General features: G+C 45.2%; 1 protein-coding gene across 1 annotated transcript in view; it reads right to left on the reverse strand.

Annotated features, from left to right (window-relative positions):
• micu1 (mitochondrial calcium uptake 1) overlaps positions 1-23,411 on the reverse strand; it is a 152,007-nt gene extending 128,596 nt beyond the window's left edge. The window contains exons 1-3 of the mRNA XM_071391369.1: positions 23,280-23,411; positions 7,656-7,823; positions 407-593 (exon numbers count right to left, since the gene is read on the reverse strand). Of these exons, the coding sequence (XP_071247470.1) occupies positions 407-593; positions 7,656-7,822 (354 nt within the window). The 5' untranslated portion in view covers position 7,823; positions 23,280-23,411. The remainder of the gene's footprint in view (positions 1-406; positions 594-7,655; positions 7,824-23,279) is intronic.
• Between the last annotated feature and the right edge of the window lie 906 nt (positions 23,412-24,317).

Raw genomic sequence — 24,317 nt, forward strand, 5'->3', positions numbered from 1 at the left:
AGAGACAAGTGACGAGGAGAGAGACAAGTGACGAGGAGAGGAGAGAGACAAGTGACGAGGAGAGGAGAGAGACGAGTGACGAGGAGAGAGACGAGTGACGAGGAGAGAGACAAGTGACGAGGAGAGAGACAAGTGACGAGGAGAGAGACAAGTGACGAGGAGAGGAGAGAGACAAGTGACGAGGAGAGGAGAGAGACAAGTGACGAGGAGAGGAGAGAGACAAGTGACGAGGAGAGGAGTGTGTGTGTGTGTGTGTGTGTGTGTGTGTGTGTGTGTGTGTGTGTGTGTGTGTGTGTGTGTGTGTGTGTGTGTGTGTGTGTGTGTGTGTGTGTGTGTGTGTGTGTGTGTGTGTGTGTGTGTGTGTGACTGATTGAATGGCTGTGGGTTGTCATAGTAAATTGATTACCTTGCGGTCACGGAATCCCGATCGTGGTTTCTTCTTCTTACCATCCGCTCCTCCCTCCTCGCCCTCCTCTCCGTCGCTGGCCTCCACCGAACTCTCAGACTCTGACTCCGCCGCTTTCACAAACCCCGCCTCCTTTGCCTCGGGATGTTCGTCGAGCTCGACGGAAGGCCCGGCGTCTGCGTAGGCTCTGGGTTTACACAGGAAGTAAACACAGGAAGCAGATTAAAAAAGGAACTCTACTACATTCAAAGCGTTTGTGTTTTCAGCCCACAGACCAGCAGCAAACAGAGTTCAGATAGAGACCTGAGGGAGTGTTGTAGTAGTAGTAGTAGTAGTAGTAGTAGTAGTGAGATGTTTATGCCCTGAGGGAGTGTAGTAGTAGTGAGATGTTCATGCCCTGAGGGAGTGTAGTAGTAGTAGTAGTAGTAGTAGTAGTAGTAGTAGTAGTAGTAGTGAGATGTTTATGCCCTGGGGGAGTGTAGTAGTAGTAGTGAGATGTTTATGCCCTGGGGGAGTGTAGTAGTAGTAGTGAGATGTTTATGCCCTGGGGGAGTGTAGTAGTAGTAGTAGTATTAGTGAGATGGCCATGCCCTGAGGGAGTGTTGTAGTAGTAGTAGTAGTAGTAGTGAGATGGCCATGGCCTGAGGGAGTGTAGTAGTAGTAGTAGTAGTAGTAGTAGTAGTAGTAGTAGTAGTAGTGAGATGGCCATGCCCTGAGGGAGTGTTGTAGTAGTAGTAGTAGTAGTAGTAGTAGTGAGATGGCCATGCCCTGAGGGAGTGTTGTAGTAGTAGTAGTAGTAGTGAGATGGCCATGGCCTGAGGGAGTGTAGTAGTAGTAGTAGTAGTAGTGAGATGGTCATGCCCTGGGGGAGTGTTGTGGTAGTAGTAGTGAGATGGTCATGCCCTGAGGGATTGTAGTAGTAGTAGTAGTATTATTAGTAGTAGTGAGATGGCCATGCCCTGAGGGAGTGTTGTAGTAGTAGTAGTAGTAGTAGTGAGATGGCCATGGCCTGAGGGAGTGTAGTAGTAGTAGTAGTAGTAGTAGTAGTAGTAGTAGTAGTAGTAGTGAGATGGTCATGCCCTGGGGGAGTGTTGTGGTAGTAGTAGTGAGATGGTCATGCCCTGAGGGATTGTAGTAGTAGTAGTTGTAGTAGTAGTAGTGGTAGTAGTAGTGAGATGGCCATGGCCTGAGGGAGTGTAGTAGTAGTAGTAGTAGTAGTAGTAGTAGTAGTAGTAGTAGTAGTGAGATGGTCATGCCCTGGGGGTGTGTTGTAGTAGTAGTAGTAGTGAGATGGTCATGCCCTGAGGGAGTGTAGTAGTAGTAGTAGTAGTAGTAGTAGTGAGATGGTCATGCCCTGAGGGATTGTAGTAGTAGTAGTAGTAGTGAGATGGTCATGCCCTGGGGGAGTGTTGTAGTAGTAGTAGTAGTAGTAGTAGTAGTAGTAGTGAGATGGTCATTCCCTGGGGGAGTGTAGTAGTAGTAGTAGTAGTAGTAGTAGTAGTAGTAGTGAGATGGTCATGCAGTAGTAGTAGTAGTAGTAGTAGTAGTAGTAGTAGTAGTGAGATGGTCATGCCCTGGGGGTGTGTAGTAGTAGTAGTAGTGAGATGGTCATGCAGTAGTAGTAGTAGTAGTAGTAGTAGTAGTAGTGAGATGGTCATGCAGTAGTAGTAGTAGTAGTAGTAGTAGTAGTAGTAGTAGTAGTAGTAGTAGTAGTAGTAGTAGTAGTAGTAGTAGTAGTAGTAGTAGTAGTAGTAGTAGTGAGATGGTCATGCAGTAGTAGTAGTAGTAGTAGTAGTAGTAGTAGTAGTAGTAGTAGTAGTGAGATGGTCATGCAGTAGTAGTAGTAGTAGTAGTAGTAGTAGTAGTAGTAGTAGTAGTAGTAGTGAGATGGTCATGCAGTAGTAGTAGTAGTAGTAGTAGTAGTAGTAGTGAGATGGTCATGCAGTAGTAGTAGTAGTAGTAGTAGTAGTAGTAGTAGTGAGATGGTCATGCAGTAGTAGTAGTAGTAGTAGTGAGATGGTCATGCAGTAGTAGTAGTAGTAGTAGTAGTGAGATGGTCATGCAGTAGTAGTAGTAGTAGTAGTAGTAGTGAGATGGTCATGCAGTAGTAGTAGTAGTAGTAGTAGTAGTAGTAGTAGTAGTAGTAGTAGTAGTAGTAGTAGTAGTAGTAGTAGTAGTAGTAGTGAGATGGTCATGCAGTAGTAGTAGTAGTAGTAGTAGTAGTAGTAGTAGTGAGATGGTCATGCAGTAGTAGTAGTAGTAGTAGTAGTAGTAGTAGTAGTAGTAGTAGTAGTAGTAGTAGTAGTAGTAGTAGTAGTAGTGAGATGGTCATGCCCTGTGGCTAAGGGGTTAACTCTACACACTACTACTGCAATGCAGCCCACAGACCAATGCAGAATCTAACACAATGTTTAATCTAACACAACTGTGTGTGTGTTTAACAGAGATAAAGGCAAGAGAGAGAGAGAAAGAAAGAAAAAGAAAGAAAAATATGTATTTGCAAAGAAAGTGTGTGTGTTGTGTCTAGTAATCTTGTAGTCTAGTACTGTCATTCTGTTAGCTAGGACCAACTACTTTAAGTGCTTCCTGTCTTCCCAGTAGTCTACTTGGTGTGTGAACTGCTTCCTGTCTTCCCAGTAGTCTTCTTGGTGTGTGAACTGCTTCCTGTCTTCCCAGTAGTCTTCTTGGTATGTGAACTGCTTCCTGTCTTCCCAGTAGTCTACTTGGCGTGTGAACTGGCAAAGAAATGATCAGTCTATCATTTTAAATGGTAGGTTTATTTGAACAGTGAGAGACAGAATAACAACAAAAAAATCCAGAAAAACGCATGTCAAAAACGTTATAAACAGATTTGCATTTTAATGAGGGAAATAAGTATTTGACCCCCTCTCAACCAGAAAGATTTCTGGCTCCCAGGTGTCTTTTATACAGGTAACGAGCTGAGATTAGGAGCACACTCTTAAAGGGAATGCTCCTAATCTCAGTTTGTTACCTGTATAAAAGACACCTGTCCACAGAAGCAATCAATCAATCAGATTCCAAACTCTCCACCATGGCCAAGACCAAAGAGCTCTCCAAGGATGTCAGGGACAAGATTGTAGATCTACACAAGGCTGGAATGGGCTACAAGACCATCGCCAAGCAGCTTGGTGAGAAGGTGACAACAGTTGGTGCGATTGTTCGCAAATGGAAGAAACACAAAAGAACTGTCAATCTCCCTCGGCCTGGGGCTCCATGCAAGATCTCACCTCGTGGAGTTGCAATGAGCATGAGAACGATGAGGAATCAGCCCAGAACTACACAGGAGGATCTTGTCAATGATCTCAAGGCAGCTGGGACCATAGTCACCAAGAAAACAATTGGTAACAGACTACGCCGTGAAGGACTGAAATCCTGCAGCGCCCGCAAGGTCCCCTTGCTTAAGAAAGCACATATACATGCCCGTCTGAAGTTTGCCAATGAACATCTGAATGATTCAGAGGACAACTGGGTGAAAATGTTGTGGTCAGATGAGACCAAAATGGAGCTCTTTGGCATCAACTCAACTCGCCGTGTTTGGAGGAGGAGGAATGCTGCCTATGACCCCAAGAACACCATCCCCACCGTCAAACATGGAGGTGGAAACATTATGCTTTGGGGGTGTTTTTCTGCTAAGGGGACAGGACAACTTCACCGCATCAAAGGGACGATGGACGGGGCCATGTACCGTCAAATCTTGGGTGAGAACCTCCTTCCCTCAGCCAGGGCATTGAAAATGGGTCGTGGATGGGTATTCCAGCATGACAATGACCCAAAACACACGGCCAAGGTAACAAAGGAGTGGCTCAAGAAGAAGCACATTAAGGTCCTGGAGTGGACTAGCCAGTCTCCAGACCTTAATCCCATAGAAAATCTGTGGAGGGAGCTTAAAGTTCCAGTTGCTAAACGTCAGCCTCGAAACCTTAATGACTTGGAGAAGATCTGCAAAGAGGAGTGGGACAAAATCCCTCCTGAGATGTGTGCAAACCTGGTGGCCAACTACAAGAAACGTCTGACCTCTGTGATTGCCAACAAGGGTTTTGCCACCAAGTACTAAGTCATGTTTTGCAGAGGGGTCAAATACTTATTTCCCTCAAAATGCAAAACAATGTATAACATTTTTGACATGTGTTTTTCTGGATTTTTTTGTTGTTATTCTGTCTCTCACTGTTCAAATAAACCTACCATTAAAATGATAGACTGGTCATTTCTTCGTCAGTGGGCAAACGTACAAAATCATATACTTTTTCCCCTGACTGTAGTTTACCCTGCGAGCACAACCCATGTGGAGTTCCAGGTCTCTGGCAGCGTTTGGAACTGCCGATCTGCGGTCAAGAACACAGAGCTCATCTCAGCGTATTCTGCTCTGCAGGCCCTTGACTTCCCGGCCCTGACGGAGACATGATCACCCCAGAGAACACTGCTACTCCAGCTGCTCTCTCGTCGTCTGACTATGTTTTCTCTCCTAGTCCGAGAGCATCTGGTCGTCGCTGTGGTGGCACAGGCCTACTCATTTCTCCTAAGTGGAAATGTTCTCTTTTCTCCCCCTGTCCGTCTCCTCTGTCACCGCATTTGAATTCCATGTGGTCACTGTCACTTTTCCACTCAAGCTTAACATTGTCATCTATCGCCCACCAGGTGCCCTTACAGAATTCCTCAATGAGCTTGACAGTGACCGCATGGACTTCAAATACAGTGACAGAGGAGATGCACATTTCCTGACGATGGCTCACCAGTCTTCGTACTTGGCGACTTCAACCTCCCGACATCTGCCTTCGATTCATTTCTTTCCAACTCTCTCTTTCCCCTCCTTGCCGCTTGACCTCATCTTTCCCAGTCCACTCCAATTTACAAGGCAGGCAATATGCTTGACCTCCTTTTTACGAGAGGCTGCTAATCTCACTGTAACCCCCCTCCAGGTCTCTGTTCTCCTACTAATCTCACTGTAACCCCCCTCCAGGTCTCTGTTCTCCTACTAATCTCACTGTAACCCCCCTCCAGGTCTCTGTTCTCCTACTAATCTCACTGTAACCCCCCTCCAGGTCTCTGTTCTCCTACTAATCTCACTGTAACCCCCCTCCAGGTCTCTGTTCTCCTACTAATCTCACTGTAACCCCCCTCCAGGTCTCTGTTCTCCTACTAATCTCACTGTAACCCCCCTCCAGGTCTCTGTTCTCCTACTAATCTCACTGTAACCCCCCTCCAGGTCTCTGTTCTCCTACTAATCTCACTGTAAACCCCCTCCAGGTCTCTGTTCTCCTACTAATCTCACTGTAACCCCCCTCCAGGTCTCTGTTCTCCTACTAATCTCACTGTAACCCCCCCTCCAGGTCTCTGTTCTCCTACTAATCTCACTGTAACCCCCCTCCAGGTCTCTGTTCTCCTACTAATCTCACTGTAACCCCCCTCCAGGTCTCTGTTCTCCTACTAATCTCACTGTAACCCCCCTCCAGGTCTCTGTTCGCCTACTAATCTCACTGTAACCCCCTCCAGGTCTCTGTTCTCCTACTAATCTCACTGTAACCCCCCTCCAGGTCTCTGTTCTCCTACTAATCTCACTGTAACCCCCTCCAGGTCTCTGTTCTCCTACTAATCTCACTGTAACCCCCCTCCAGGTCTCTGTTCGCCTACTAATCTCACTGTAACCCCCCTCCAGGTCTCTGTTCTCCTACTAATCTCACTGTAACCCCCTCCAGGTCTCTGTTCTCCTACTAATCTCACTGTAACCCCCTCCAGGTCTCTGTTCTCCTACTAATCTCACTGTAACCTTCTCCAGGTCTCTGTTCTCCTACTAATCTCACTGTAACCCCCCTCCAGGTCTCTGTTCTCCTACTAATCTCACTGTAACCTTCCTCCAGGTCTCTGTTCTCCTACTAATCTCACTGTAACCCCCCTCCAGGTCTCTGTTCTCCTACTAATCTCACTGTAACCTTCTCCAGGTCTCTGTTCTCCTACTAATCTCACTGTAACCCCCCCCCAGGTCTCTGTTCTCCTACTAATCTCACTGTAACCTTCCTCCAGGTCTCTGTTCTCCTACTAATCTCACTGTAACCCCCCTCCAGGTCTCTGTTCTCCTACTAATCTCACTGTAACCCCCCCTCCAGGTCTCTGTTCTCCTACTAATCTCACTGTAACCCCCCTCCAGGTCTCTGTTCTCCTACTAATCTCACTGTAACCCCCCTCCAGGTCTCTGTTCTCCTACTAATCTCACTGTAACCCCCTCCAGGTCTCTGTTCTCCTACTAATCTCACTGTAACCCCCCTCCAGATCTCTGTTCTCCTACTAATCTCACTGTAACCCCCCCTCCAGGTCTCTGTTCTCCTACTAATCTCACTGTAACCCCCCTCCAGGTCTCTGTTATCCTACTAATCTCACTGTAACCTTCTCCAGGTCTCTGTTCTCCTACTAATCTCACTGTAACCCCCCTCCAGGTCTCTGTTCTCCTACTAATCTCACTGTAACCCCCCTCCAGGTCTCTGTTCTCCTACTAATCTCACTGTAACCCCCCTCCAGGTCTCTGTTCTGTACCTACGGAACAGGAAGAGGAACTGCCCCTCCCTACCTTCAGGATATGATCAAACCCTACACCCCAACCCATCCACTACAAGACCATGGTGTTTACCTACGGAACAGGAACTGCCCCTCCCTACCTTCAGGCTATGATCAAACCCTACACCCCAACCCATCCACTACAAGACCATGGTGTTTACCTATGGAACAGGAAGAGGAACTGCCCCTCCCTACCTTCAGGATATGATCAAACCCTACACCCCAACCCGAGTACTCCGTTCTGCCACCTCTGGTCTCTTGGCCCTTCCACTCCCACGGGGGGAGGGGGGCAGCTCCCGCTCAGCCCAAGCTCTTCTACCCCCCCAGTCTGACTTTACTGATAGTGCATTTTTCATCAATAACCTAGCTACCTGACTGTGATATGTGGTTGTCCCACCTAGCTATCTAAAGATGAATATACTAACTACTGTGATGTGGTTGTCCCACCTAGCCATCTTAAGATGAATGCACTAACTGTAAATCGCTCTGGATAAAAGAGTCTGCTAAATGACAAATGTTGAATTGAAATATGTGGTGATCTGTGTTTTGGGTCAATTCTGAGTTTTAATCAGACAGTGTAGAGGTCAAGAAGTCACACGTGTGTGTGTGTGTGTGTGTGTGTGTGTGTGTGTGTGTGTGTGTGTGTGTGTGTGTGTGTGTGTGTGTGTGTGTGTGTTCATACCTGGTCCAGAGCAGTCCAGCGCTGGCTGAGGCCCCGGTCACACCCACCAGAGCTGCTAGCATCAGTCTCCTCTTACTGGCCCCGCCCCTCACAGCCTCACCATGGTAACGACGTGACAACTGCACCAGCCCCAACGCTACCGCCGACAACGCCCGCAAGCGGTACATTCTGGAGAGAGAGAGAGAGAGAGAGAGATGTAAAACCAGAGGTGCAAGAATTTCTCACATGGAGATGTGACTTGTAACATTGTTAAATGTTTAGCAAATGTCTTGGATACACCAGAAATAGAAAGGTAGGTCTTTACAATACATTTTTGGGGGGAATATATTTAAAGACACTATTCCCCGAATAGCTGTATATAATTAAACACATCCAAAGACTTTGAAACACAATCTCATCAGAGAGCTATAACTGCTACTCACAATCCCATCAGAGAGCTGTAACTGCTACTCACAATCCCATCAGAGAGCTGTAACTGCTACTCATAATCCCATCAGAGAGCTGTAACTGCTACTCACAATCCCATCAGAGAGCTGTAACTGCTACTCACAATCCCATCAGAGAGCTGTAACTGCTACTCACAATCCCATCAGAGAGCTGTAACTGCTACTCACAATCCCATCAGAGAGCTGTAACTGCTACTCACAATCCCATCAGAGAGCTGTAACTGCTACTCATAATCCCATCAGAGAGCTGTAACTGCTACCCATAATCCCATCAGAGAGCTACTCATAATCCCATCAGAGAGCTGTAACTGCTATCCATAATCCCATCAGAGAGCTGTAACTGCTACCCATAATCCCATCAGAGAGCTGTAACTGCTACCCATAATCCCATCAGAGAGCTACTCATAATCCCATCAGAGAGCTACTCATAATCCCATCAGAGAGCTGTAACTGCTACCCATAATCCCATCAGAGAGCTGTAACTGCTACTCACAATCCCATCAGAGAGCTGTAACTGCTACTCACAATCCCATCAGAGAGCTGTAACTGCTACCCATAATCCCATCAGAGAGCTACTCATAATCCCATCAGAGAGCTGTAACTGCTATTTATAATCCCATCAGAGAGATGTAACTGCTAGTCATAATCCCATCAGAGAGATGTAACTGCTACTCATAATCCCATCAGAGAGCTGTAACTGCTACTCACAATCCCATCAGAGAGCTGTAACTGCTACTCACAATCCCATCAGAAAGCTGTAACTGCTACCCATAATCCCATCAGAGAGCTACTCATAATCCCATCAGAGAGCTGTAACTGCTACTCACAATCCCATCAGAGCTGCTCATAATCCCATCAGAGAGCTGTAACTGCTATTTATAATCCCATCAGAGAGATGTAACTGCTAGTCATAATCCCATCAGAGAGATGTAACTGCTACTCACAATCCCATCAGAGAGCTGTAACTGCTACTCACAATCCCATCAGAGAGCTGTAACTGCTACTCACAATCCCATCAGAGAGCTGTAACTGCTACTCACAATCCCATCAGAGAGCTGTAACTGCTACCCATAATCCCATCAGAGAGCTACTCATAATCCCATCAGAGAGCTGTAACTGCTACTTATAATCCCATCAGAGAGATGTAACTGCTAGTCATAATCCCATCAGAGAGATGTAACTGCTACTCATAATCCCATCAGAGAGCTGTAACTGCTACTCACAATCCCATCAGAGAGCTGTAACTGCTACTCACAATCCCATCAGAAAGCTGTAACTGCTACCCATAATCCCATCAGAGAGCTACTCATAATCCCATCAGAGAGCTGTAACTGCTACTCACAATCCCATCAGAGCTGCTCATAATCCCATCAGAGAGCTGTAACTGCTACTTATAATCCCATCAGAGAGATGTAACTGCTAGTCATAATCCCATCAGAGAGATGTAACTGCTACTCACAATCCCATCAGAGAGCTGTAACTGCTACTCACAATCCCATCAGAGAGCTGTAACTGCTACTCACAATCCCATCAGAGAGTTTAACTGTTACTCATAATCCCATCAGAGAGCTGTAACTGCTACTCATAATCCCATCAGAGAGCTGCTCATAATCCCATCAGAGAGCTGTAACTGCTACTCACAATCCCATCAGAGAGTTTAACTGTTACTCATAATCCCATCAGAGAGCTGTAACTGTTACTCATCCCATCTAAAAGTTGTCAAATGAATAGCTCATTATTCATCTAATAAAATCTGTCAACAATGAAGTGGGATATTCATAGCAGACAGTCCTTTGCGTTTGAAAGCCACGTGGCGTGCCAAGTATAGATTTATAGGTGCCAACTGCGCTGGGCCTAGCACTGCTACACACCATATCCCCATCTCCCCGCAGCACAGGCTCCTCCCCCAGAATGAACAGATGAATATAATAGAACCTAAAAATAAAGTCCTCTAGCCTTAGTCCACACGTTGAGTCCCCTCTGAAAATGTATTTTGGGCCTATCACTGCGACACTACGACATTACTTCGTGCAAAGCTAACACACACACTAAAAGAATGGTGCGAGAGGGAATAGCAGCTGTTTTATAGGCTCTTGACCAATTCTGCTGTTGTGCATAACATAAAATAAAACATTTGCACTGACTTTTGTACATCATGTTTTTGCCATCGTTTCCTATGACCGAAAAGAGCATCCTGTTGCCTAGTCACTTTACCCCTACCTACAATAAAAAAAAATAAACATTCCAGGTGAAGCTGGTTGAGAGAATACTTGAGAGAATAAGAGTGTGCAAAGCTGTCAAAGCAATGGGAGGCTACTTTAAAAGAATCTCAAATATAAACTACATTTTGATTTGTTTATCACTATTTTATTGGTTACCATATGATTCCATGTGTCATTTCATAGTTTTGATGTCAGTTTCTCCCCCTGCATTGTTGGGAAGGGCCCGGAAAGCCTTTCGCGGTTAGTCTACACATGTTGTTTACGATACGTGTTTTTTTTTTTTTTTGACACACATGCTACCAACCCTTTTGCCTTTGCTAGCCAATCAATAGCTTAAAAAAAAAAAAAATCCTGGATTCCTTATCAATTTAAATGAATAAACACAGGAGAAGGAATGTATCCCGATACGCCTCTGGTGAAAAGTAGTTGACTATATAGGGAGTCGTTTGGGATCACATCCAAACCTATATATGAGTTGGTGGTCAGGTCACAGTAAACCAATTCGTAACAGTGCTTGGCCTTATCTCTAAAAACTTCATTTGGAACATGACTCATTTAAAATTTGTTCCAGTGTCACGGCAAGATGATTAACAATTAAAGAGAGGTCCCCCTTGTGATGTCTCTGTGGCTCCAGTATTCCTGTGATCTACACACACACACACACCTCAATGCATCATGCCCTCCGAGGTCGTAGCCACCTGTCGATATTCCATTACCGATCCAGGTCCCGACTGTCACACTCACTGATTCAGCAGAAAGAAAGAAAATAAATAAAAAATAACCACGAGGAATATGCTAATTGGACGATCGGTAGTCCATGACAACGGGGACAGGGTCTCTAAGGGCATTAGGAGAGGTGCTGTTTAAAACAGGACAGAGAGACAGGTGAGGATCTACTATAGTAGCAGGGACACAAGGCCTGCTGAGGTAGGATATACTATAGTATCAGGGACACAAGGCCTGCTGAGGTAGGATATACTATAGTAGCAGGGACACAAGGCCTGCTGGGGTAGGATCTACTATAGTAGCAGGGACAAGGCCTGGTGGGGTAGAATCTACTATAGTAGCAGGGACACAAGGCCTGCTGGGGTAGGATCTACTATAGTAGCAGGGACACAAGGCCTGGTGGGGTAGAATCTACTATAGTAGCAGGGACACAAGGCCTGGTGGGGTAGAATCTACTATAGTAGCAGGGACACAAGGCCTGGTGGGGTAGGATCTACTATAGTAGCAGGGACAAGGCCTGGTGGGGTAGGATCTACTATAGTAGCAGGGACACAAGGCCTGGTGGGGTAGGATCTACTATAGTAGCAGGGACACAAGGCCTGCTGGGGTAGGATCTACTATAGTAGCAGGGACACAAGGCCTGGTGGGGTAGGATCTACTATAGTAGCAGGGACAAGGCCTGGTGGGGTAGGATCTACTATAGTAGCAGGGACACAAGGCCTGCTGGGGTAGGATCTACTATAGTAGCAGGGACACAAGGCCTGCTGGGGTAGGATCTACTATAGTAGCAGGGACAAGGCCTGCTGGGGTAGGATCTACTATAGTAGCAGGGACACAAGGCCTGCTGGGGTAGGATCTACTATAGTAGCAGGGACACAAGGCCTGCTGGGGTAGGATCTACTATAGTAGCAGGGACACAAGGCCTGCTGGGGTAGGATCTACTATAGTAGCAGGGACAAGGCCTGCTGGGGTAGGACCTACTATAGTAGCAGGGACACAAGGCCTGCTGGGGTAGGATCTACTATAGTAGCAGGGACACAAGGCCTGCTGGGGTAGGATCTACTATAGTAGCAGGGACACAAGGCCTGCTGGGGTAGGATCTACTATAGTAGCAGGGACACAAGGCCTGCTGGGGTAGGATCTAGTATAGTAGCAGGGACACAAGGCCTGGTGGGGTAGGATCTAGTATAGTAGCAGGGACACAAGGCCTGCTGGGGTAGGATCTACTATAGTAGCAGGGACACAAGGCCTGCTTGGGTAGGATCTACTATAGTAGCAGAGACACAAGGCCTGCTGGGGTAGAATCTACTATAGTAGCAGGGACAAGGCCTGCTGGGGTAGGATCTACTATAGTAGCAGGGACACAAGGCCTGCTGGGGTAGGATCTACTATAGTAGCAGGGACACAAGGCCTGCTGGGGTAGGATCTACTATAGTAGCAGGGACACAAGGCCTGCTGAGGTAGGATATACTATAGTAGCAGGGACAAGGCCTGCTGGGGTAGGATCTACTATAGTAGCAGAGACACAAGGCCTGCTGGGGTAGGATCTACTATAGTAGCAGGGACACAAGGCCTGGTGGGGTAGGATCTACTATAGTAGCAGGGACACAAGGCCTGATGAGGTAGGATCTACTATAGTAGCAGGGACAAGGCCTGCTGGGGTAGGATCTACTATAGTAGCAGGGACACAAGGCCTGCTTGGGTAGGATCTACTATAGTAGCAGGGACACAAGGCCTGCTGGGGTAGGATCTACTATAGTAGCAGGGACACAAGGCCTGCTTGGGTAGGATCTACTATAGTAGCAGGGACACAAGGCCTGCTGGGGTAGGATCTACTATAGTAGCAGGGACACATGGCCTGCTTGGGTAGGAACTACTATAGTAGCAGGGACACAAGGCCTGCTGGGGTAGGATCTACTATAGTAGCAGGGACAAGGCCTGCTGGGGTAGGATCTACTATAGTAGCAGGGACACAAGGCCTGCTGGGGTAGGATCTACTATAGTAGCAGGGACACAAGGCCTGCTGGGGTAGGATCTACTATAGTAGCAGGGACACAAGGCCTGCTTGGGTAGGAACTACTATAGTAGCAGGGACACAAGGCCTGCTGGGGTAGGATCTACTATAGTAGCAGGGACACAAGGCCTGCTTGGGTAGGAACTACTATAGTAGCAGAGACACAAGGCCTGCTGGGGTAGGATCTACTATAGTAGCAGGGATACAAGGCCTGCTGGGGTAGGATCTACTATAGTAGCAGGGACACAAGGCCTGGTGGGGTAGGATCTACTATACTCCTCTCCCTGCTAACGTGATTAGCATGAGGTGGTAAATAACCCCCAAAAATCCTAGGACATATCTGATATGGGCAGAAAGCTTAAATGCTTGTTAAACTAACTGCACTGTCCAATTTACAGTAGCTATTACAGTGAAAGAATACCACACTATTGTTTGAGGAGAGTTCACAATTATGAACTTAAATGTATTAATACACAATTAGGCACATTTGGGTAGTCTTGATACAACATTTTGAACAGACATACAATGATTCATTGGATCAGTCTCAAACTGTGCATGTACACTGCTGCCATCTAGTGGCCAAAATCTAAATTGCGCCTGGGCTGGAATAATACACTATGGCCTTTCAAAGATGGAAAAAAACGTGTTTTTGTACCTTTGTATTATCTTTTACTAGATCTAATGTATTATATTCTCCGACATTAATTTCACATTTCCACAAACTTCGCAGTGTTTCCTTTCAAATGGTATCAAGAATATGCATATCCTTGCTTTCCGGTCCTGAGTTACAGGCAGTTAGATTTGGGTATGCCATTTTAGGGATTTTTTTTTTTTTTTTTAAGGGTGGGCTCCTTAAGAGGTTAAAAGAAATCTGTTCCCAAGTATTCCCACACAGAGAGACATGTGATCCGATACAAATGTAAGAAAGGTTTGAAATTGTTTGTCAAATATATCTGTTTGGGCTTCTTATTTTTTACCCAATTGGTAGTTACAGTCTTGTCCCGTCGCTGCAACTCCCGTACGAACTTTAGAGAGAGAGAGAGAGGCGAAGGTCGAGAGCCGTGTGTCCTCCGAAACGCAACCCAGCCAAGCCGCACTGCTTCTTGACACAATGCCCGCTTAGCCCGGAAGCCAGCCGCACCAATATGTCGGAGGAAACACTGTGCACCTGGCGACCGTGTCAGTGTGCATACGCCCGGCCCGCCACAGGAGTCCCTAGTGCGCGATGGGACAAGGACATCCTGGCCGGCCAAACCATCCCCTAACCCGGATGACGCTGGGCCAAGTGTGCGCCGCGACATCCTGGTTCGAGTCCAGGCTCTCTCTAGTGGCACAGCTAGCACAGCGATGCAGTGCCTTAGACCACTGCGCCACTGGAGAGGCCCCTGTTTGGGCTTCTTGCAGTCAATAAGCAAATTATAAACTGGGTGGTTCGAGCCCTGAATGCTGATTGGCTGACAGTCGTGGTATATCAGTCCGTATACCATGGGTTTGGCCGTGGTATATCAGTCCGTATACCATGGGTATGACAAAACATAGATTTTTAGTGTTCTAATTAAGTTGGTAACAAGCTTATAAAATAGCAATAAGGCACCTCGGGGTTTCTGGTATATGGCCAATATAGCACGGCTAAGTGCTATATCCAGGCACCTCGCGTTGCGTCGTATATAAGAACAACCCTTAGCTGTGGAATATTGGCCATATACCACAACCCCTCAGACTTTATTGCTTAAATGTACCGGCCCCCCGATCATCCGCTCAAGAAAATTTTAAAAATCATCCCAGGCTGAATGTAATTGAGTAGACTATAGTAGCCGTCTACCTGCTACAGAGACAGATAGAACTACAGTTGAAGTCGGAAGTTTACATACACTTAGGTTGGAGTCATTACAACTCGTTTTTCAACCACTCCACAAATGTCTTGTTAACAAACTATAGTTTTGGCAAGTCGGTTAGGACATCTACTTTGTGCATGACACAAGTAATTTTACCAACAATTGTTTACAGACAGATTATTTCACTGTATCACAATTCCAGTGGGTCAGAAGTTTACATACACTATATTGACTGTGCCTTTAAACAGCTTGGAAAATTCCAGAAAATTATGTCATGGCTTTAGAAGCTTCTGGTAGGCTAATTGGCATCATTTGAGTCAATTGGAGGTGTACCTGTGGATGTATTTCAAGGCCTACCTTCTTTGCTTGACATCATGGGAAAATCTAAAGAAATCAGCCAAGACCTCAGAAAATAAATTGTAGACCTCCACAAGTCTGGTTCATCGTTGGGAGCAATTTCCAAATGCCTGAAGGTACCATGTTCATCTGTAAAAACAATAGTATGCAAGTATAAACACCATGGGACCACGCAGCCGTCATACCGCTCAGGAAGGAGACACGTTCTGTCTCCTAGAGATGAACGTACTTTTGTGCGAAAAGTGCAAATCAATCCCAGAACAAGAGCAAAGGACCTTGTGAAGTTGGTGGAAACAGGTACAAAAGTATCTATATCCACAGTTAAACGAGTCCTATATCGAAATAACCTGAAAGGCCGCTCAACAAGGAAGAAGCCACTGCTCCAAAACCGCCATAAAAGAATCCAGACTACGGTTTGCAACTGCACATTGGGACAAAGATTGTACTTTTTGGAGAAATGTCCTCTGGTCTGATGAAACAAAAATAGAACTGTTTGGCCATAATGACCATCGTTTTGTTTGGAGGAAAAAGGGGGAGGCTTGCAAGCCAAAGAACACCATCCCAACCGTGAAGCACGGGGGTGGCAGCATCATGTTGTGGGGGTGCTTTGCTGCAGGAAGGACTGGTGCACTTCACAAAATAGATGGCATCATGAGGTAGGAAGATTATGTGGATATATTGAAGCAACATCTCAAGACATCAGTCAGGAAGTTGAAGCTTGGTTGAAAATTGGTCTTCCAAATGGACAATGATCCCAAGCATACTTCCAAAGTTGTGGCAAAATGGCTTAAGTACAACAAAGTCAAGGTATTGGAGTGGCCCTCACAAAGCCCTGACCTCAACCGCATAGAAAATGTGTGGGCAGAACTGAAAAAGCGTGTGAGCAAGGAGGCCTACAAACCGGACTCAGTTACACCAGCTCTGTCAGGAGGAATGGGCCAAAATTCACCCAACTTATTGTGGAAAGCTTGTGGAAGGCTACCCAAAACGTTTGACCCAAGTTATACAATTTCTGACCCACTTGGAATGTGATGAAAGAAATAAAAGCTGAAATAAATCATTCTCTCTACTATTATTCTGACATTTCACATTCTTAAAATAAAGTGGTGATCCTAACTGACCTAAGACAGGGAATTTTTTTACTAGAATTAAAATGTCAGGAACTGTGAAAAACTAAGTTAAAATGCATTTGGCTAATGTGTATGTAAAACTTCTGACTTCAACTGTATATAGGGCATTACTTTTGACCAGAGCACTATGGGTCCCACCAGTAATGCACTGCATAGGGAATAGGGCTCTATTTGGGACATGGTCCATAGAGCTCCCTCGCCGGCAGAGAGCCTCAAACCAGGAAGCTTTAAGCAATAGAAAAGATTTTCAAAACTTCCATATTAGCACCAGAGACCCCGGAATCTCCTGTCCAACGGAAATGACAAGCACATCTCATGTTTTGGTTTGTCACCTAGCAACATAAAAAAAAAAAAAGAGCAAGTTAGCCTTTCTGCATGGCTGGCGTCCAGAGACGATCCTGACAGCAATGTCAAGAAACAAACAAAACAGACATGCACACACAGCAGTTTATCCTCTCAACTCCTCATAGGGACGCTTGCCAGTTGGTGTGAGACAGTTTGCTGTGAGAGGAGCCCACCTGGGCTTTAGGAAATATGTCTGGTGGAAAATAATATTTTTACAAGAGAGCTTTACACTTGATCTGTGAAATCCCCACAGTCAGGATGGAAGCTCAGAGCTGTATTGTGGGGAAATTATTTTTACCGACTGGGGCCATGCATACTACCTCTTTTCATCCTGCCAGGATTCTCTGTGTGTGTGTGTGTGTGTGTGTGTGTGTGTGTGTGTGTGTGTACACACACAGGGCACAACTCCCTCATCCTGCTAGAGCCTTTCTCTACCAGAACCAATGGGTTCAGGGAATCCCAGAATGACTCTAAAAAGCATTCCTCCCCATATCCTCCCCCATTACCTCACCATAACCTCCCCCCATTAAACATTACCTCACCATAACCTCCCCCCATAAACCATTACCTCACCATAACCTCCCCCCATAAACCATTACCTCACCATAACCTCCCCCCATAAACCATTACCTCACCATAACCTCCCCCCATAAACCATTACCTCACCATAACCTCCCCCCATAAACCATTACCTCACCATAACCTCCCCCCATAAACCATTACCTCACCATAACCTCCCCCCATAAACCATTACCTCACCATAACCTCCCCCCATAAACCATTACCTCACCATAACCTCCCCCCATAAACCTTACCTCACCATAACCTCCCCCCATAAACATTACCTCACCATAACCTCCCCCCATAAACATTACCTCACCATAACCTCCCCCCATAAACATTACCTCACCATAACCTCCCGCCATAAACATTACCTCACCATAACCTCCCGCCATAAACATTACCTCACCATAACCTCCCCCCATAAACATTACCTCACCATTACCTCCCCCCATAAACATTACCTCACCATAACCTCCCCCCCATAAACATTACCTCACCATAACCTCCCCCCATAAACATTACCTCACCATAACCTCCCCCCCTAAACCATTACCTCACCATAACCTCCCCCCCATAAACATTACCTCACCATAACCTCCCCCCATAAACATTACCTCACCATAACCTCCCCCCATAAACCTTACCTCACCATAACCTCCCCCCATAAACATTACCTCACCATAACCTCCCGCCATAAACATTACCTCACCATAACCTCCCCCCATAAACATTACCTCACCATTACCTCCCCCCATAAACATTACCTCACCATAACCTCCCCCCCATAAACATTACCTCACCATAACCTCCCCCCATAAACATTACCTCACCATAACCTCCCCCCCTAAACCATTACCTCACCATAACCTCCCCCCCATAAACATTACCTCACCATAACCTCCCCCCATAAACATTACCTCACCATAACCTCCCCCCATAAACCTTACCTCACCATAACCTCCCCCCATAAACCATTACCTCACCATAACCTCCCCCCCATAAACCATTACCTCACCATAACCTCCCCCCATAAACATTACCTCACCATAACCTCCCCCCATAAACATTACCTCACCATAACCTCCCCCCATAAACATTACCTCACCATAACCTCCCCCCCATAAACATTACCTCACCATAACCTCCCCCCATAAACATTACCTCACCATAACCTCCCCCCATAAACATTACCTCACCATAACCTCCCCCCATAAACATTACCTCACCATAACCTCCCCCCATAAACATTACCTCACCATAACCTCCCCCCATAAACATTACCTCACCATTACCTCCCCCCATAAACATTACCTCACCATAACCTCCCCCCATAAACATTACCTCACCATAACCTCCCCCCATAAACATTACCTCACCATAACCTCCCCCCATAAACATTACCTCACCATAACCTCCCCCCATAAACATTACCTCACCATAACCTCCCCCATAAACATTACCTCACCATAACCTCCCCCCATAAACATTACCTCACCATAACCTCCCCCCATAAACATTACCTCACCATAACCTCCCCCCATAAACATTACCTCACCATAACCTCCCCCCATAAACATTACCTCACCATAACCTCCCCCCATAAACATTACCTCACCATAACATCCCCCCATAAACCATTACCTCACCATAACCTCCCCCCATAAACATTACCTCACCATAACCTCCCCCCATAAACATTATCTCACCATAACCTCCCCCCATAAACATTACCTCACCATAACCTCCCCCCATAAACATTACCTCACCATAACCTCCCCCCATAAACATTACCTCACCATAACCTCCCCCCATAAACATTACCTCACCATAACCTCCCCCCATAAACACACACAATAACATCCTTCACGCCACCACAGAAGCAACACTGATATATGATGCTGCCCGAATCACCTCTAGAACCTCCTACTGCAACACTGGCCCTCACTGCAACACACTGGCCCTCACTGCAACACACTGGCCCTCACTGCAACGCACTGCAACACACTGGCCCGCACTGCAACACACTGGCCCGCACTGCAACACACTGGCCCGCACTGCAACACACTGGCCCGCACTGCAACACACTGGTCCGCACTGCAACACACTGGCCCGCACTGCAACACACTGGCCCTCACTGCAACACACTGGCCCTCACTGCAACACACTGGCCCTCACTGCAACACACTGGCCCTCACTGCAACACACTGGCCCTCACTGCAACACACTGGCCCTCACTGCAACACACTGGCCCTCACTGCAACACACTGGACCTTGCTACTAACTGCAGTCCCGTGTGGCTCAGTCAGTAAAACCTCCTCGTGCGTCGGTTCGGCTGGCGCCTAGTCAAACTAAGATATTTGGTGCAGTATTTCTCAAATGAAAAAAAAAAATTGTGCATGAAAACAATTAATTTCTCATTAAATAACAAAACACTTAATTGAAGAATCCCTACTGTTGACCAATCACCGACGAAGGGGCGGAGACTCCGGAAAAACAAAATGCAGTCATAATATACGCAACAACAGATATCCAAACGGTTTCAGACGGGAAGCATGTGGACGCGTCAAGAGGGTGGCGCTAACAACGTCAGGGTCGTGGATTCAATTCCCACAGGGGTCATTTCATACTCACTGCTGGAAATATGTCTACTACCACCTCAGACCCCCTTTGGTGCCACCTCCCACCCTTCTATCAGCACGCAAACATTTTTCCTGCACCTTTTATACATGCTGTAAAACAACAACAAAAAAGATAACGGGCAAGTCAAATTACATCAACTTGTCAAAAGCGATGGTAGTGCGTTCATATCACCTGGAAGCATGGCGCTGAACCACGTGAGCGAGCTCAGCTAGTATTTTCATCTTGTGGTAATACTTCAGGTGATAAGAATCTGAATGTTTGACCAGCCCTTTGAAAAAAGTTGCCCGTAATTATAATTTCCTGTGGACATGTCGTCTTACATTCCTACCTCCAAAAAGGACCAACTGTACGGACAACAGGTAAAGTATGTTAAAAATATAATTTTATTCAACATTCTGGCTTGTAGAGGTCGCGAGAGGAAATGTTCCTGATCCAAAACGCTAATTTATCCCCGACGTAGAATTAGAAATGAAATTCCTCGTTGGATTTCCAGGCTAGCTTAGTGGGAACAAAAATAATCATAACAAAAACTGGACATAGTGCACTTCTCAGCACCAAACGATTTAAAGGCCTTGATTAGGCCAAGTATATATATATATGAAACTATCTAGTCTGACACCTGTAATGTGAGACAAAATGCATGTCACCATTCAAACCACTAGTTTCTATCTAATCTTGAACATAAAGGTAAAGAAAACTGTTTCTGAAATACAACCATACACATTAATTACAGCAACAACAAAAATATATAATCTTCCAAGATTAATAATAACTAAATAAACTACTAGTTATCCTTTACAGATACCTGGCTGTGCAGTACTGCGACCTAACTTACGCTCTTTTTAAGGTCATTTTAGTTTCCAAGGAGACGGCAGGGAGTCCCGTGAGGTTCCCATTCTGTGTTTCCACTACCGGTCTACCACCCATAATAAAACATGGCCTGCAGGACCTTCAGAAAGTATTCACACCCTTTAACTTTCTCCCACGTGTTACAGCCTGAATTTAAAATGGATATTTTGTGTCACTGATATAGAGTAAATACCCCATTATGTCAAAGTGGAATTTTGTTTGGATACTGAACAGAAATATAAATGCAACATGGAAAGTGTTGGTGCCACATTTCATGAGATGAAATAAAAATTGCTCAGAAATGTTCCATGTGTACAAAAAAAGCTTATTTCTCTCAAATTGTGTGCAAAAATGTGTTTACATCCCTGTTAGTGAGCATTTCTCCTTTGCCAAGATAATCCATCCACCTGACAGGTGTGGCATGTGACAAAGCTGATTAAACAGCATGATGCACATTACGCAGATGCACCTTGTGCTGGTGCACTAAAGGTCTGCTATAAAATGTGCCGTTTTGTCACAACACAATGCCGCAGATGTCTCAAGTAGAAGGTGTGTGCAAGTGGCATGCTGACTGCAGGAATGTCCAACAGAGCTGTTGCCAGATAATTTAATGTTAATTTCTCTACCATAAGCCGCCTCAAAAGCTGTTTTAGAGAATTTGGCAGTACATCCAACCGGCCTCACAACCACAGACCAGGTGTAACCACACCAGCCTAGGACCGCCACATCCGGCTTCTTCACCTGCGGGATCGTCTGAGGAGAGGGAAGAGGGCTGCTGAGGAGTATTTCTGTCTGCAATAAAGCCCTCCCAGGCCCACCCATTGCTGCACCCCATGTTACATTTATATTTTTGTTCAGTCATAGAACATTTTAGAAATTAATAAAAAATGAAAAGCTGAAATGTCTTGAGTCAATAAGTATTCAACCCCTTTGTTATGACAAGCCTAAATAAGTTCAGGAGTACAAATGTTATAAACAATTCACATAATATATTATATGGATTCATTCTGTGTTAAATAATAGTGGTTAACATGATTTTTGAATGACTAGCCCATCTCTGTAACCCGCACAGAAAATTATATTTAAGGTCCCTCAATCGAGTAGTGAATTTCAAGCACAGATTCAACCAAAGACAAGTGAGGTTTTTCAATGCCTCACAAAGAAGGGAACCTATTGGTAGACCCCCCACCCCCTCAAAAAAAGAAACATGCTGAATATCTCTTTGAGCATGGTGAAGTTATTAATTAGGCTTTGGATGGTGTATCAATAGACAGGCGTCCTTCCTAACTCAGTTGCCGGAGAGCAAGGAAACCAAACCATTAAAGAGTCTAATGGTTGTGATAGGAGAAAACTGAGGATCGATCAACAACATTGTAGTTACTTCACAATACTAACGTAAATGACAGAGTGAAAAGACTGTACAGAATAAAAAATATTGCAAAACATGCATCCTGTTTGCAACAAGGCACTTAAGTAATACTGAAAGAAACATGGGAAAGAAATTAACTTTTTGTCCTGAATACAAAGCATTATGTTTGGGGCAAATCAAACATAACACATCACTGAGTACCACTCTTTATATTTTGAAGCATTTTGGGGGGATAAAAAGAAGCAAAAGAGAGCTAAGCACATGCCAAATCCTGGAGGAAAACCTTTCCTACAGACACTGGAAGATGATTCCACCTTTCAGCAGAACAATAACCTAAAACACAAGGGCCTAGCTACAATTATGACTTAATCTTGAAAAATCTACAGCAAGACTTGAAAACGTCTTTCTTGCAATGATCAACAACCAACTTGACAGAGCTTGAAGAATTATAATAATAATAATAATAATCAAATATTGTACAATGCTGTTGTGCAAAGCTCTTAGAAACTTACCCAAAAGGCTCACAGCTAATCGCTGCAAAAAGTGCTTCTAACATGTATTGTGTCAGGGGGGTGAATACTTGTCTAATTAAGATATATTAGTGTTTAATTTATCATTCATTTTTTTATATAATGTTAGAATTTTTGGGGACCAAAATGAAAATTACATCAAATGTTGTTGTTTTTTAATCAAAAAAAATCTCTATGTTAGTGTTTACAAATCAACTAGGGATTATATAACTAAACCATGAAACCTCCTACTACAATTTTTTGTTAAAAACTGAAAAAGCAGAAACCCCCTGGACTGTGTTGTCAAGCTAGGCGCTAGCTGTCTAGTAGCTAGGCTAAATCCAACCAATACTTAGCTAGATAATGTGCATCGTCTCTGACAACACAGCAACATTAATTCATTCATTGTTGCATGTAGTCTAAACACAGTGCACTTGTAACTTCTGCCTGATAATAATGAAACAACGAACGAAGAGGCGCTGTCAACCTCTAGTAGTCTCAGAGGCTAGCTAGCTACAGTAGGTAGCCTTTAACTAGCTAGAAATTGCCTATAAAACTGCAATCGGCTAACTCAATATCATATAAATACTGGCTAAAGACTGTTATTTTGCTACTTACTTGAGTTTCGGGACGACTACGACAGGTCTTGAACAGTTTCAAATATCTAGCTACGACGTTTCTCCCGATGTATGTATTCCCTTTATGCAGTCTGACGTACTCCTTCTGCGTCCACGGGAAGGCCCGGTCGACACTAGTTATCACAGCCACAAAGTCATAAACCCCGCCTATTTCTAACATGTATCTTCTTAACATTTGATTTAAAAACTTACCCTAACCTTATCCACACTGCTAACCTTATGCCTAACGTTAAATTAACACCAAAAAGCGATTTTTTTGTTTTCATGAACTCTTACGATAAGCCAATTCTGGCTTTGTGGCTGTGGTAACTAGTGGAAACGGCCGGTCCGCCCCAGCACACGCCCCCTCCAGCACGTCACTACGGAGTTTGGGGGGCGGGACATATATCCACCAAGCTCCACCCATTGCGGTTAGGGCCTCACATGTAAACATTCACCGGGTGTGTGCTCCGCTGTGTGTGGCGTAGAAAGTTGACGTTTATTCCATGTTTATGTGTATATATGTGTCTCTTTATGTGGCCATATTTACAGTAAAAGGGGTCATGATTGGGATGTGGCTGAGCTCAGTCCAATGGAGCTACCAAGGGTATTAATATTTACCAAATGGCACACTATTCCCTAAATGGTATGCTACTTCTGTCCAGAGCTCTATGGGCCCTGGGCAATATTAGCGCACTATATAAGAGAATAGGGCTGTCATTTGGGACGAATGTTATGCCCCAGTATTTGGTATTATTTGAGTATTTTGTTAGGATCCCCCAGTGACTACTCCCGAGTGGTGCAGCGGTCTAAGGCGCTGCATCTTAGTGCTGGAGGTGTCACTACAGATCCTGGTTCGATTCAAGGCTGTATCACAACCAGCTGCGATTGGGAGTCCCATAGGGCGGCGCAAAATTATCCCAGTGTCATCTGGGCAGGGGTAGGCCGTCATTGTAAATAAGAATTTGTTCTTAACTGACTTGCCTAGTTAAATAAAGGTTAAATAAAATAAATTAATAAAAGAGGGATCCTTAAATGA

The sequence above is a fragment of the Salvelinus alpinus genome, chromosome 3 (assembly GCF_045679555.1).
Source record: "Salvelinus alpinus chromosome 3, SLU_Salpinus.1, whole genome shotgun sequence".
NCBI lineage: Eukaryota > Metazoa > Chordata > Actinopteri > Salmoniformes > Salmonidae > Salvelinus > Salvelinus alpinus.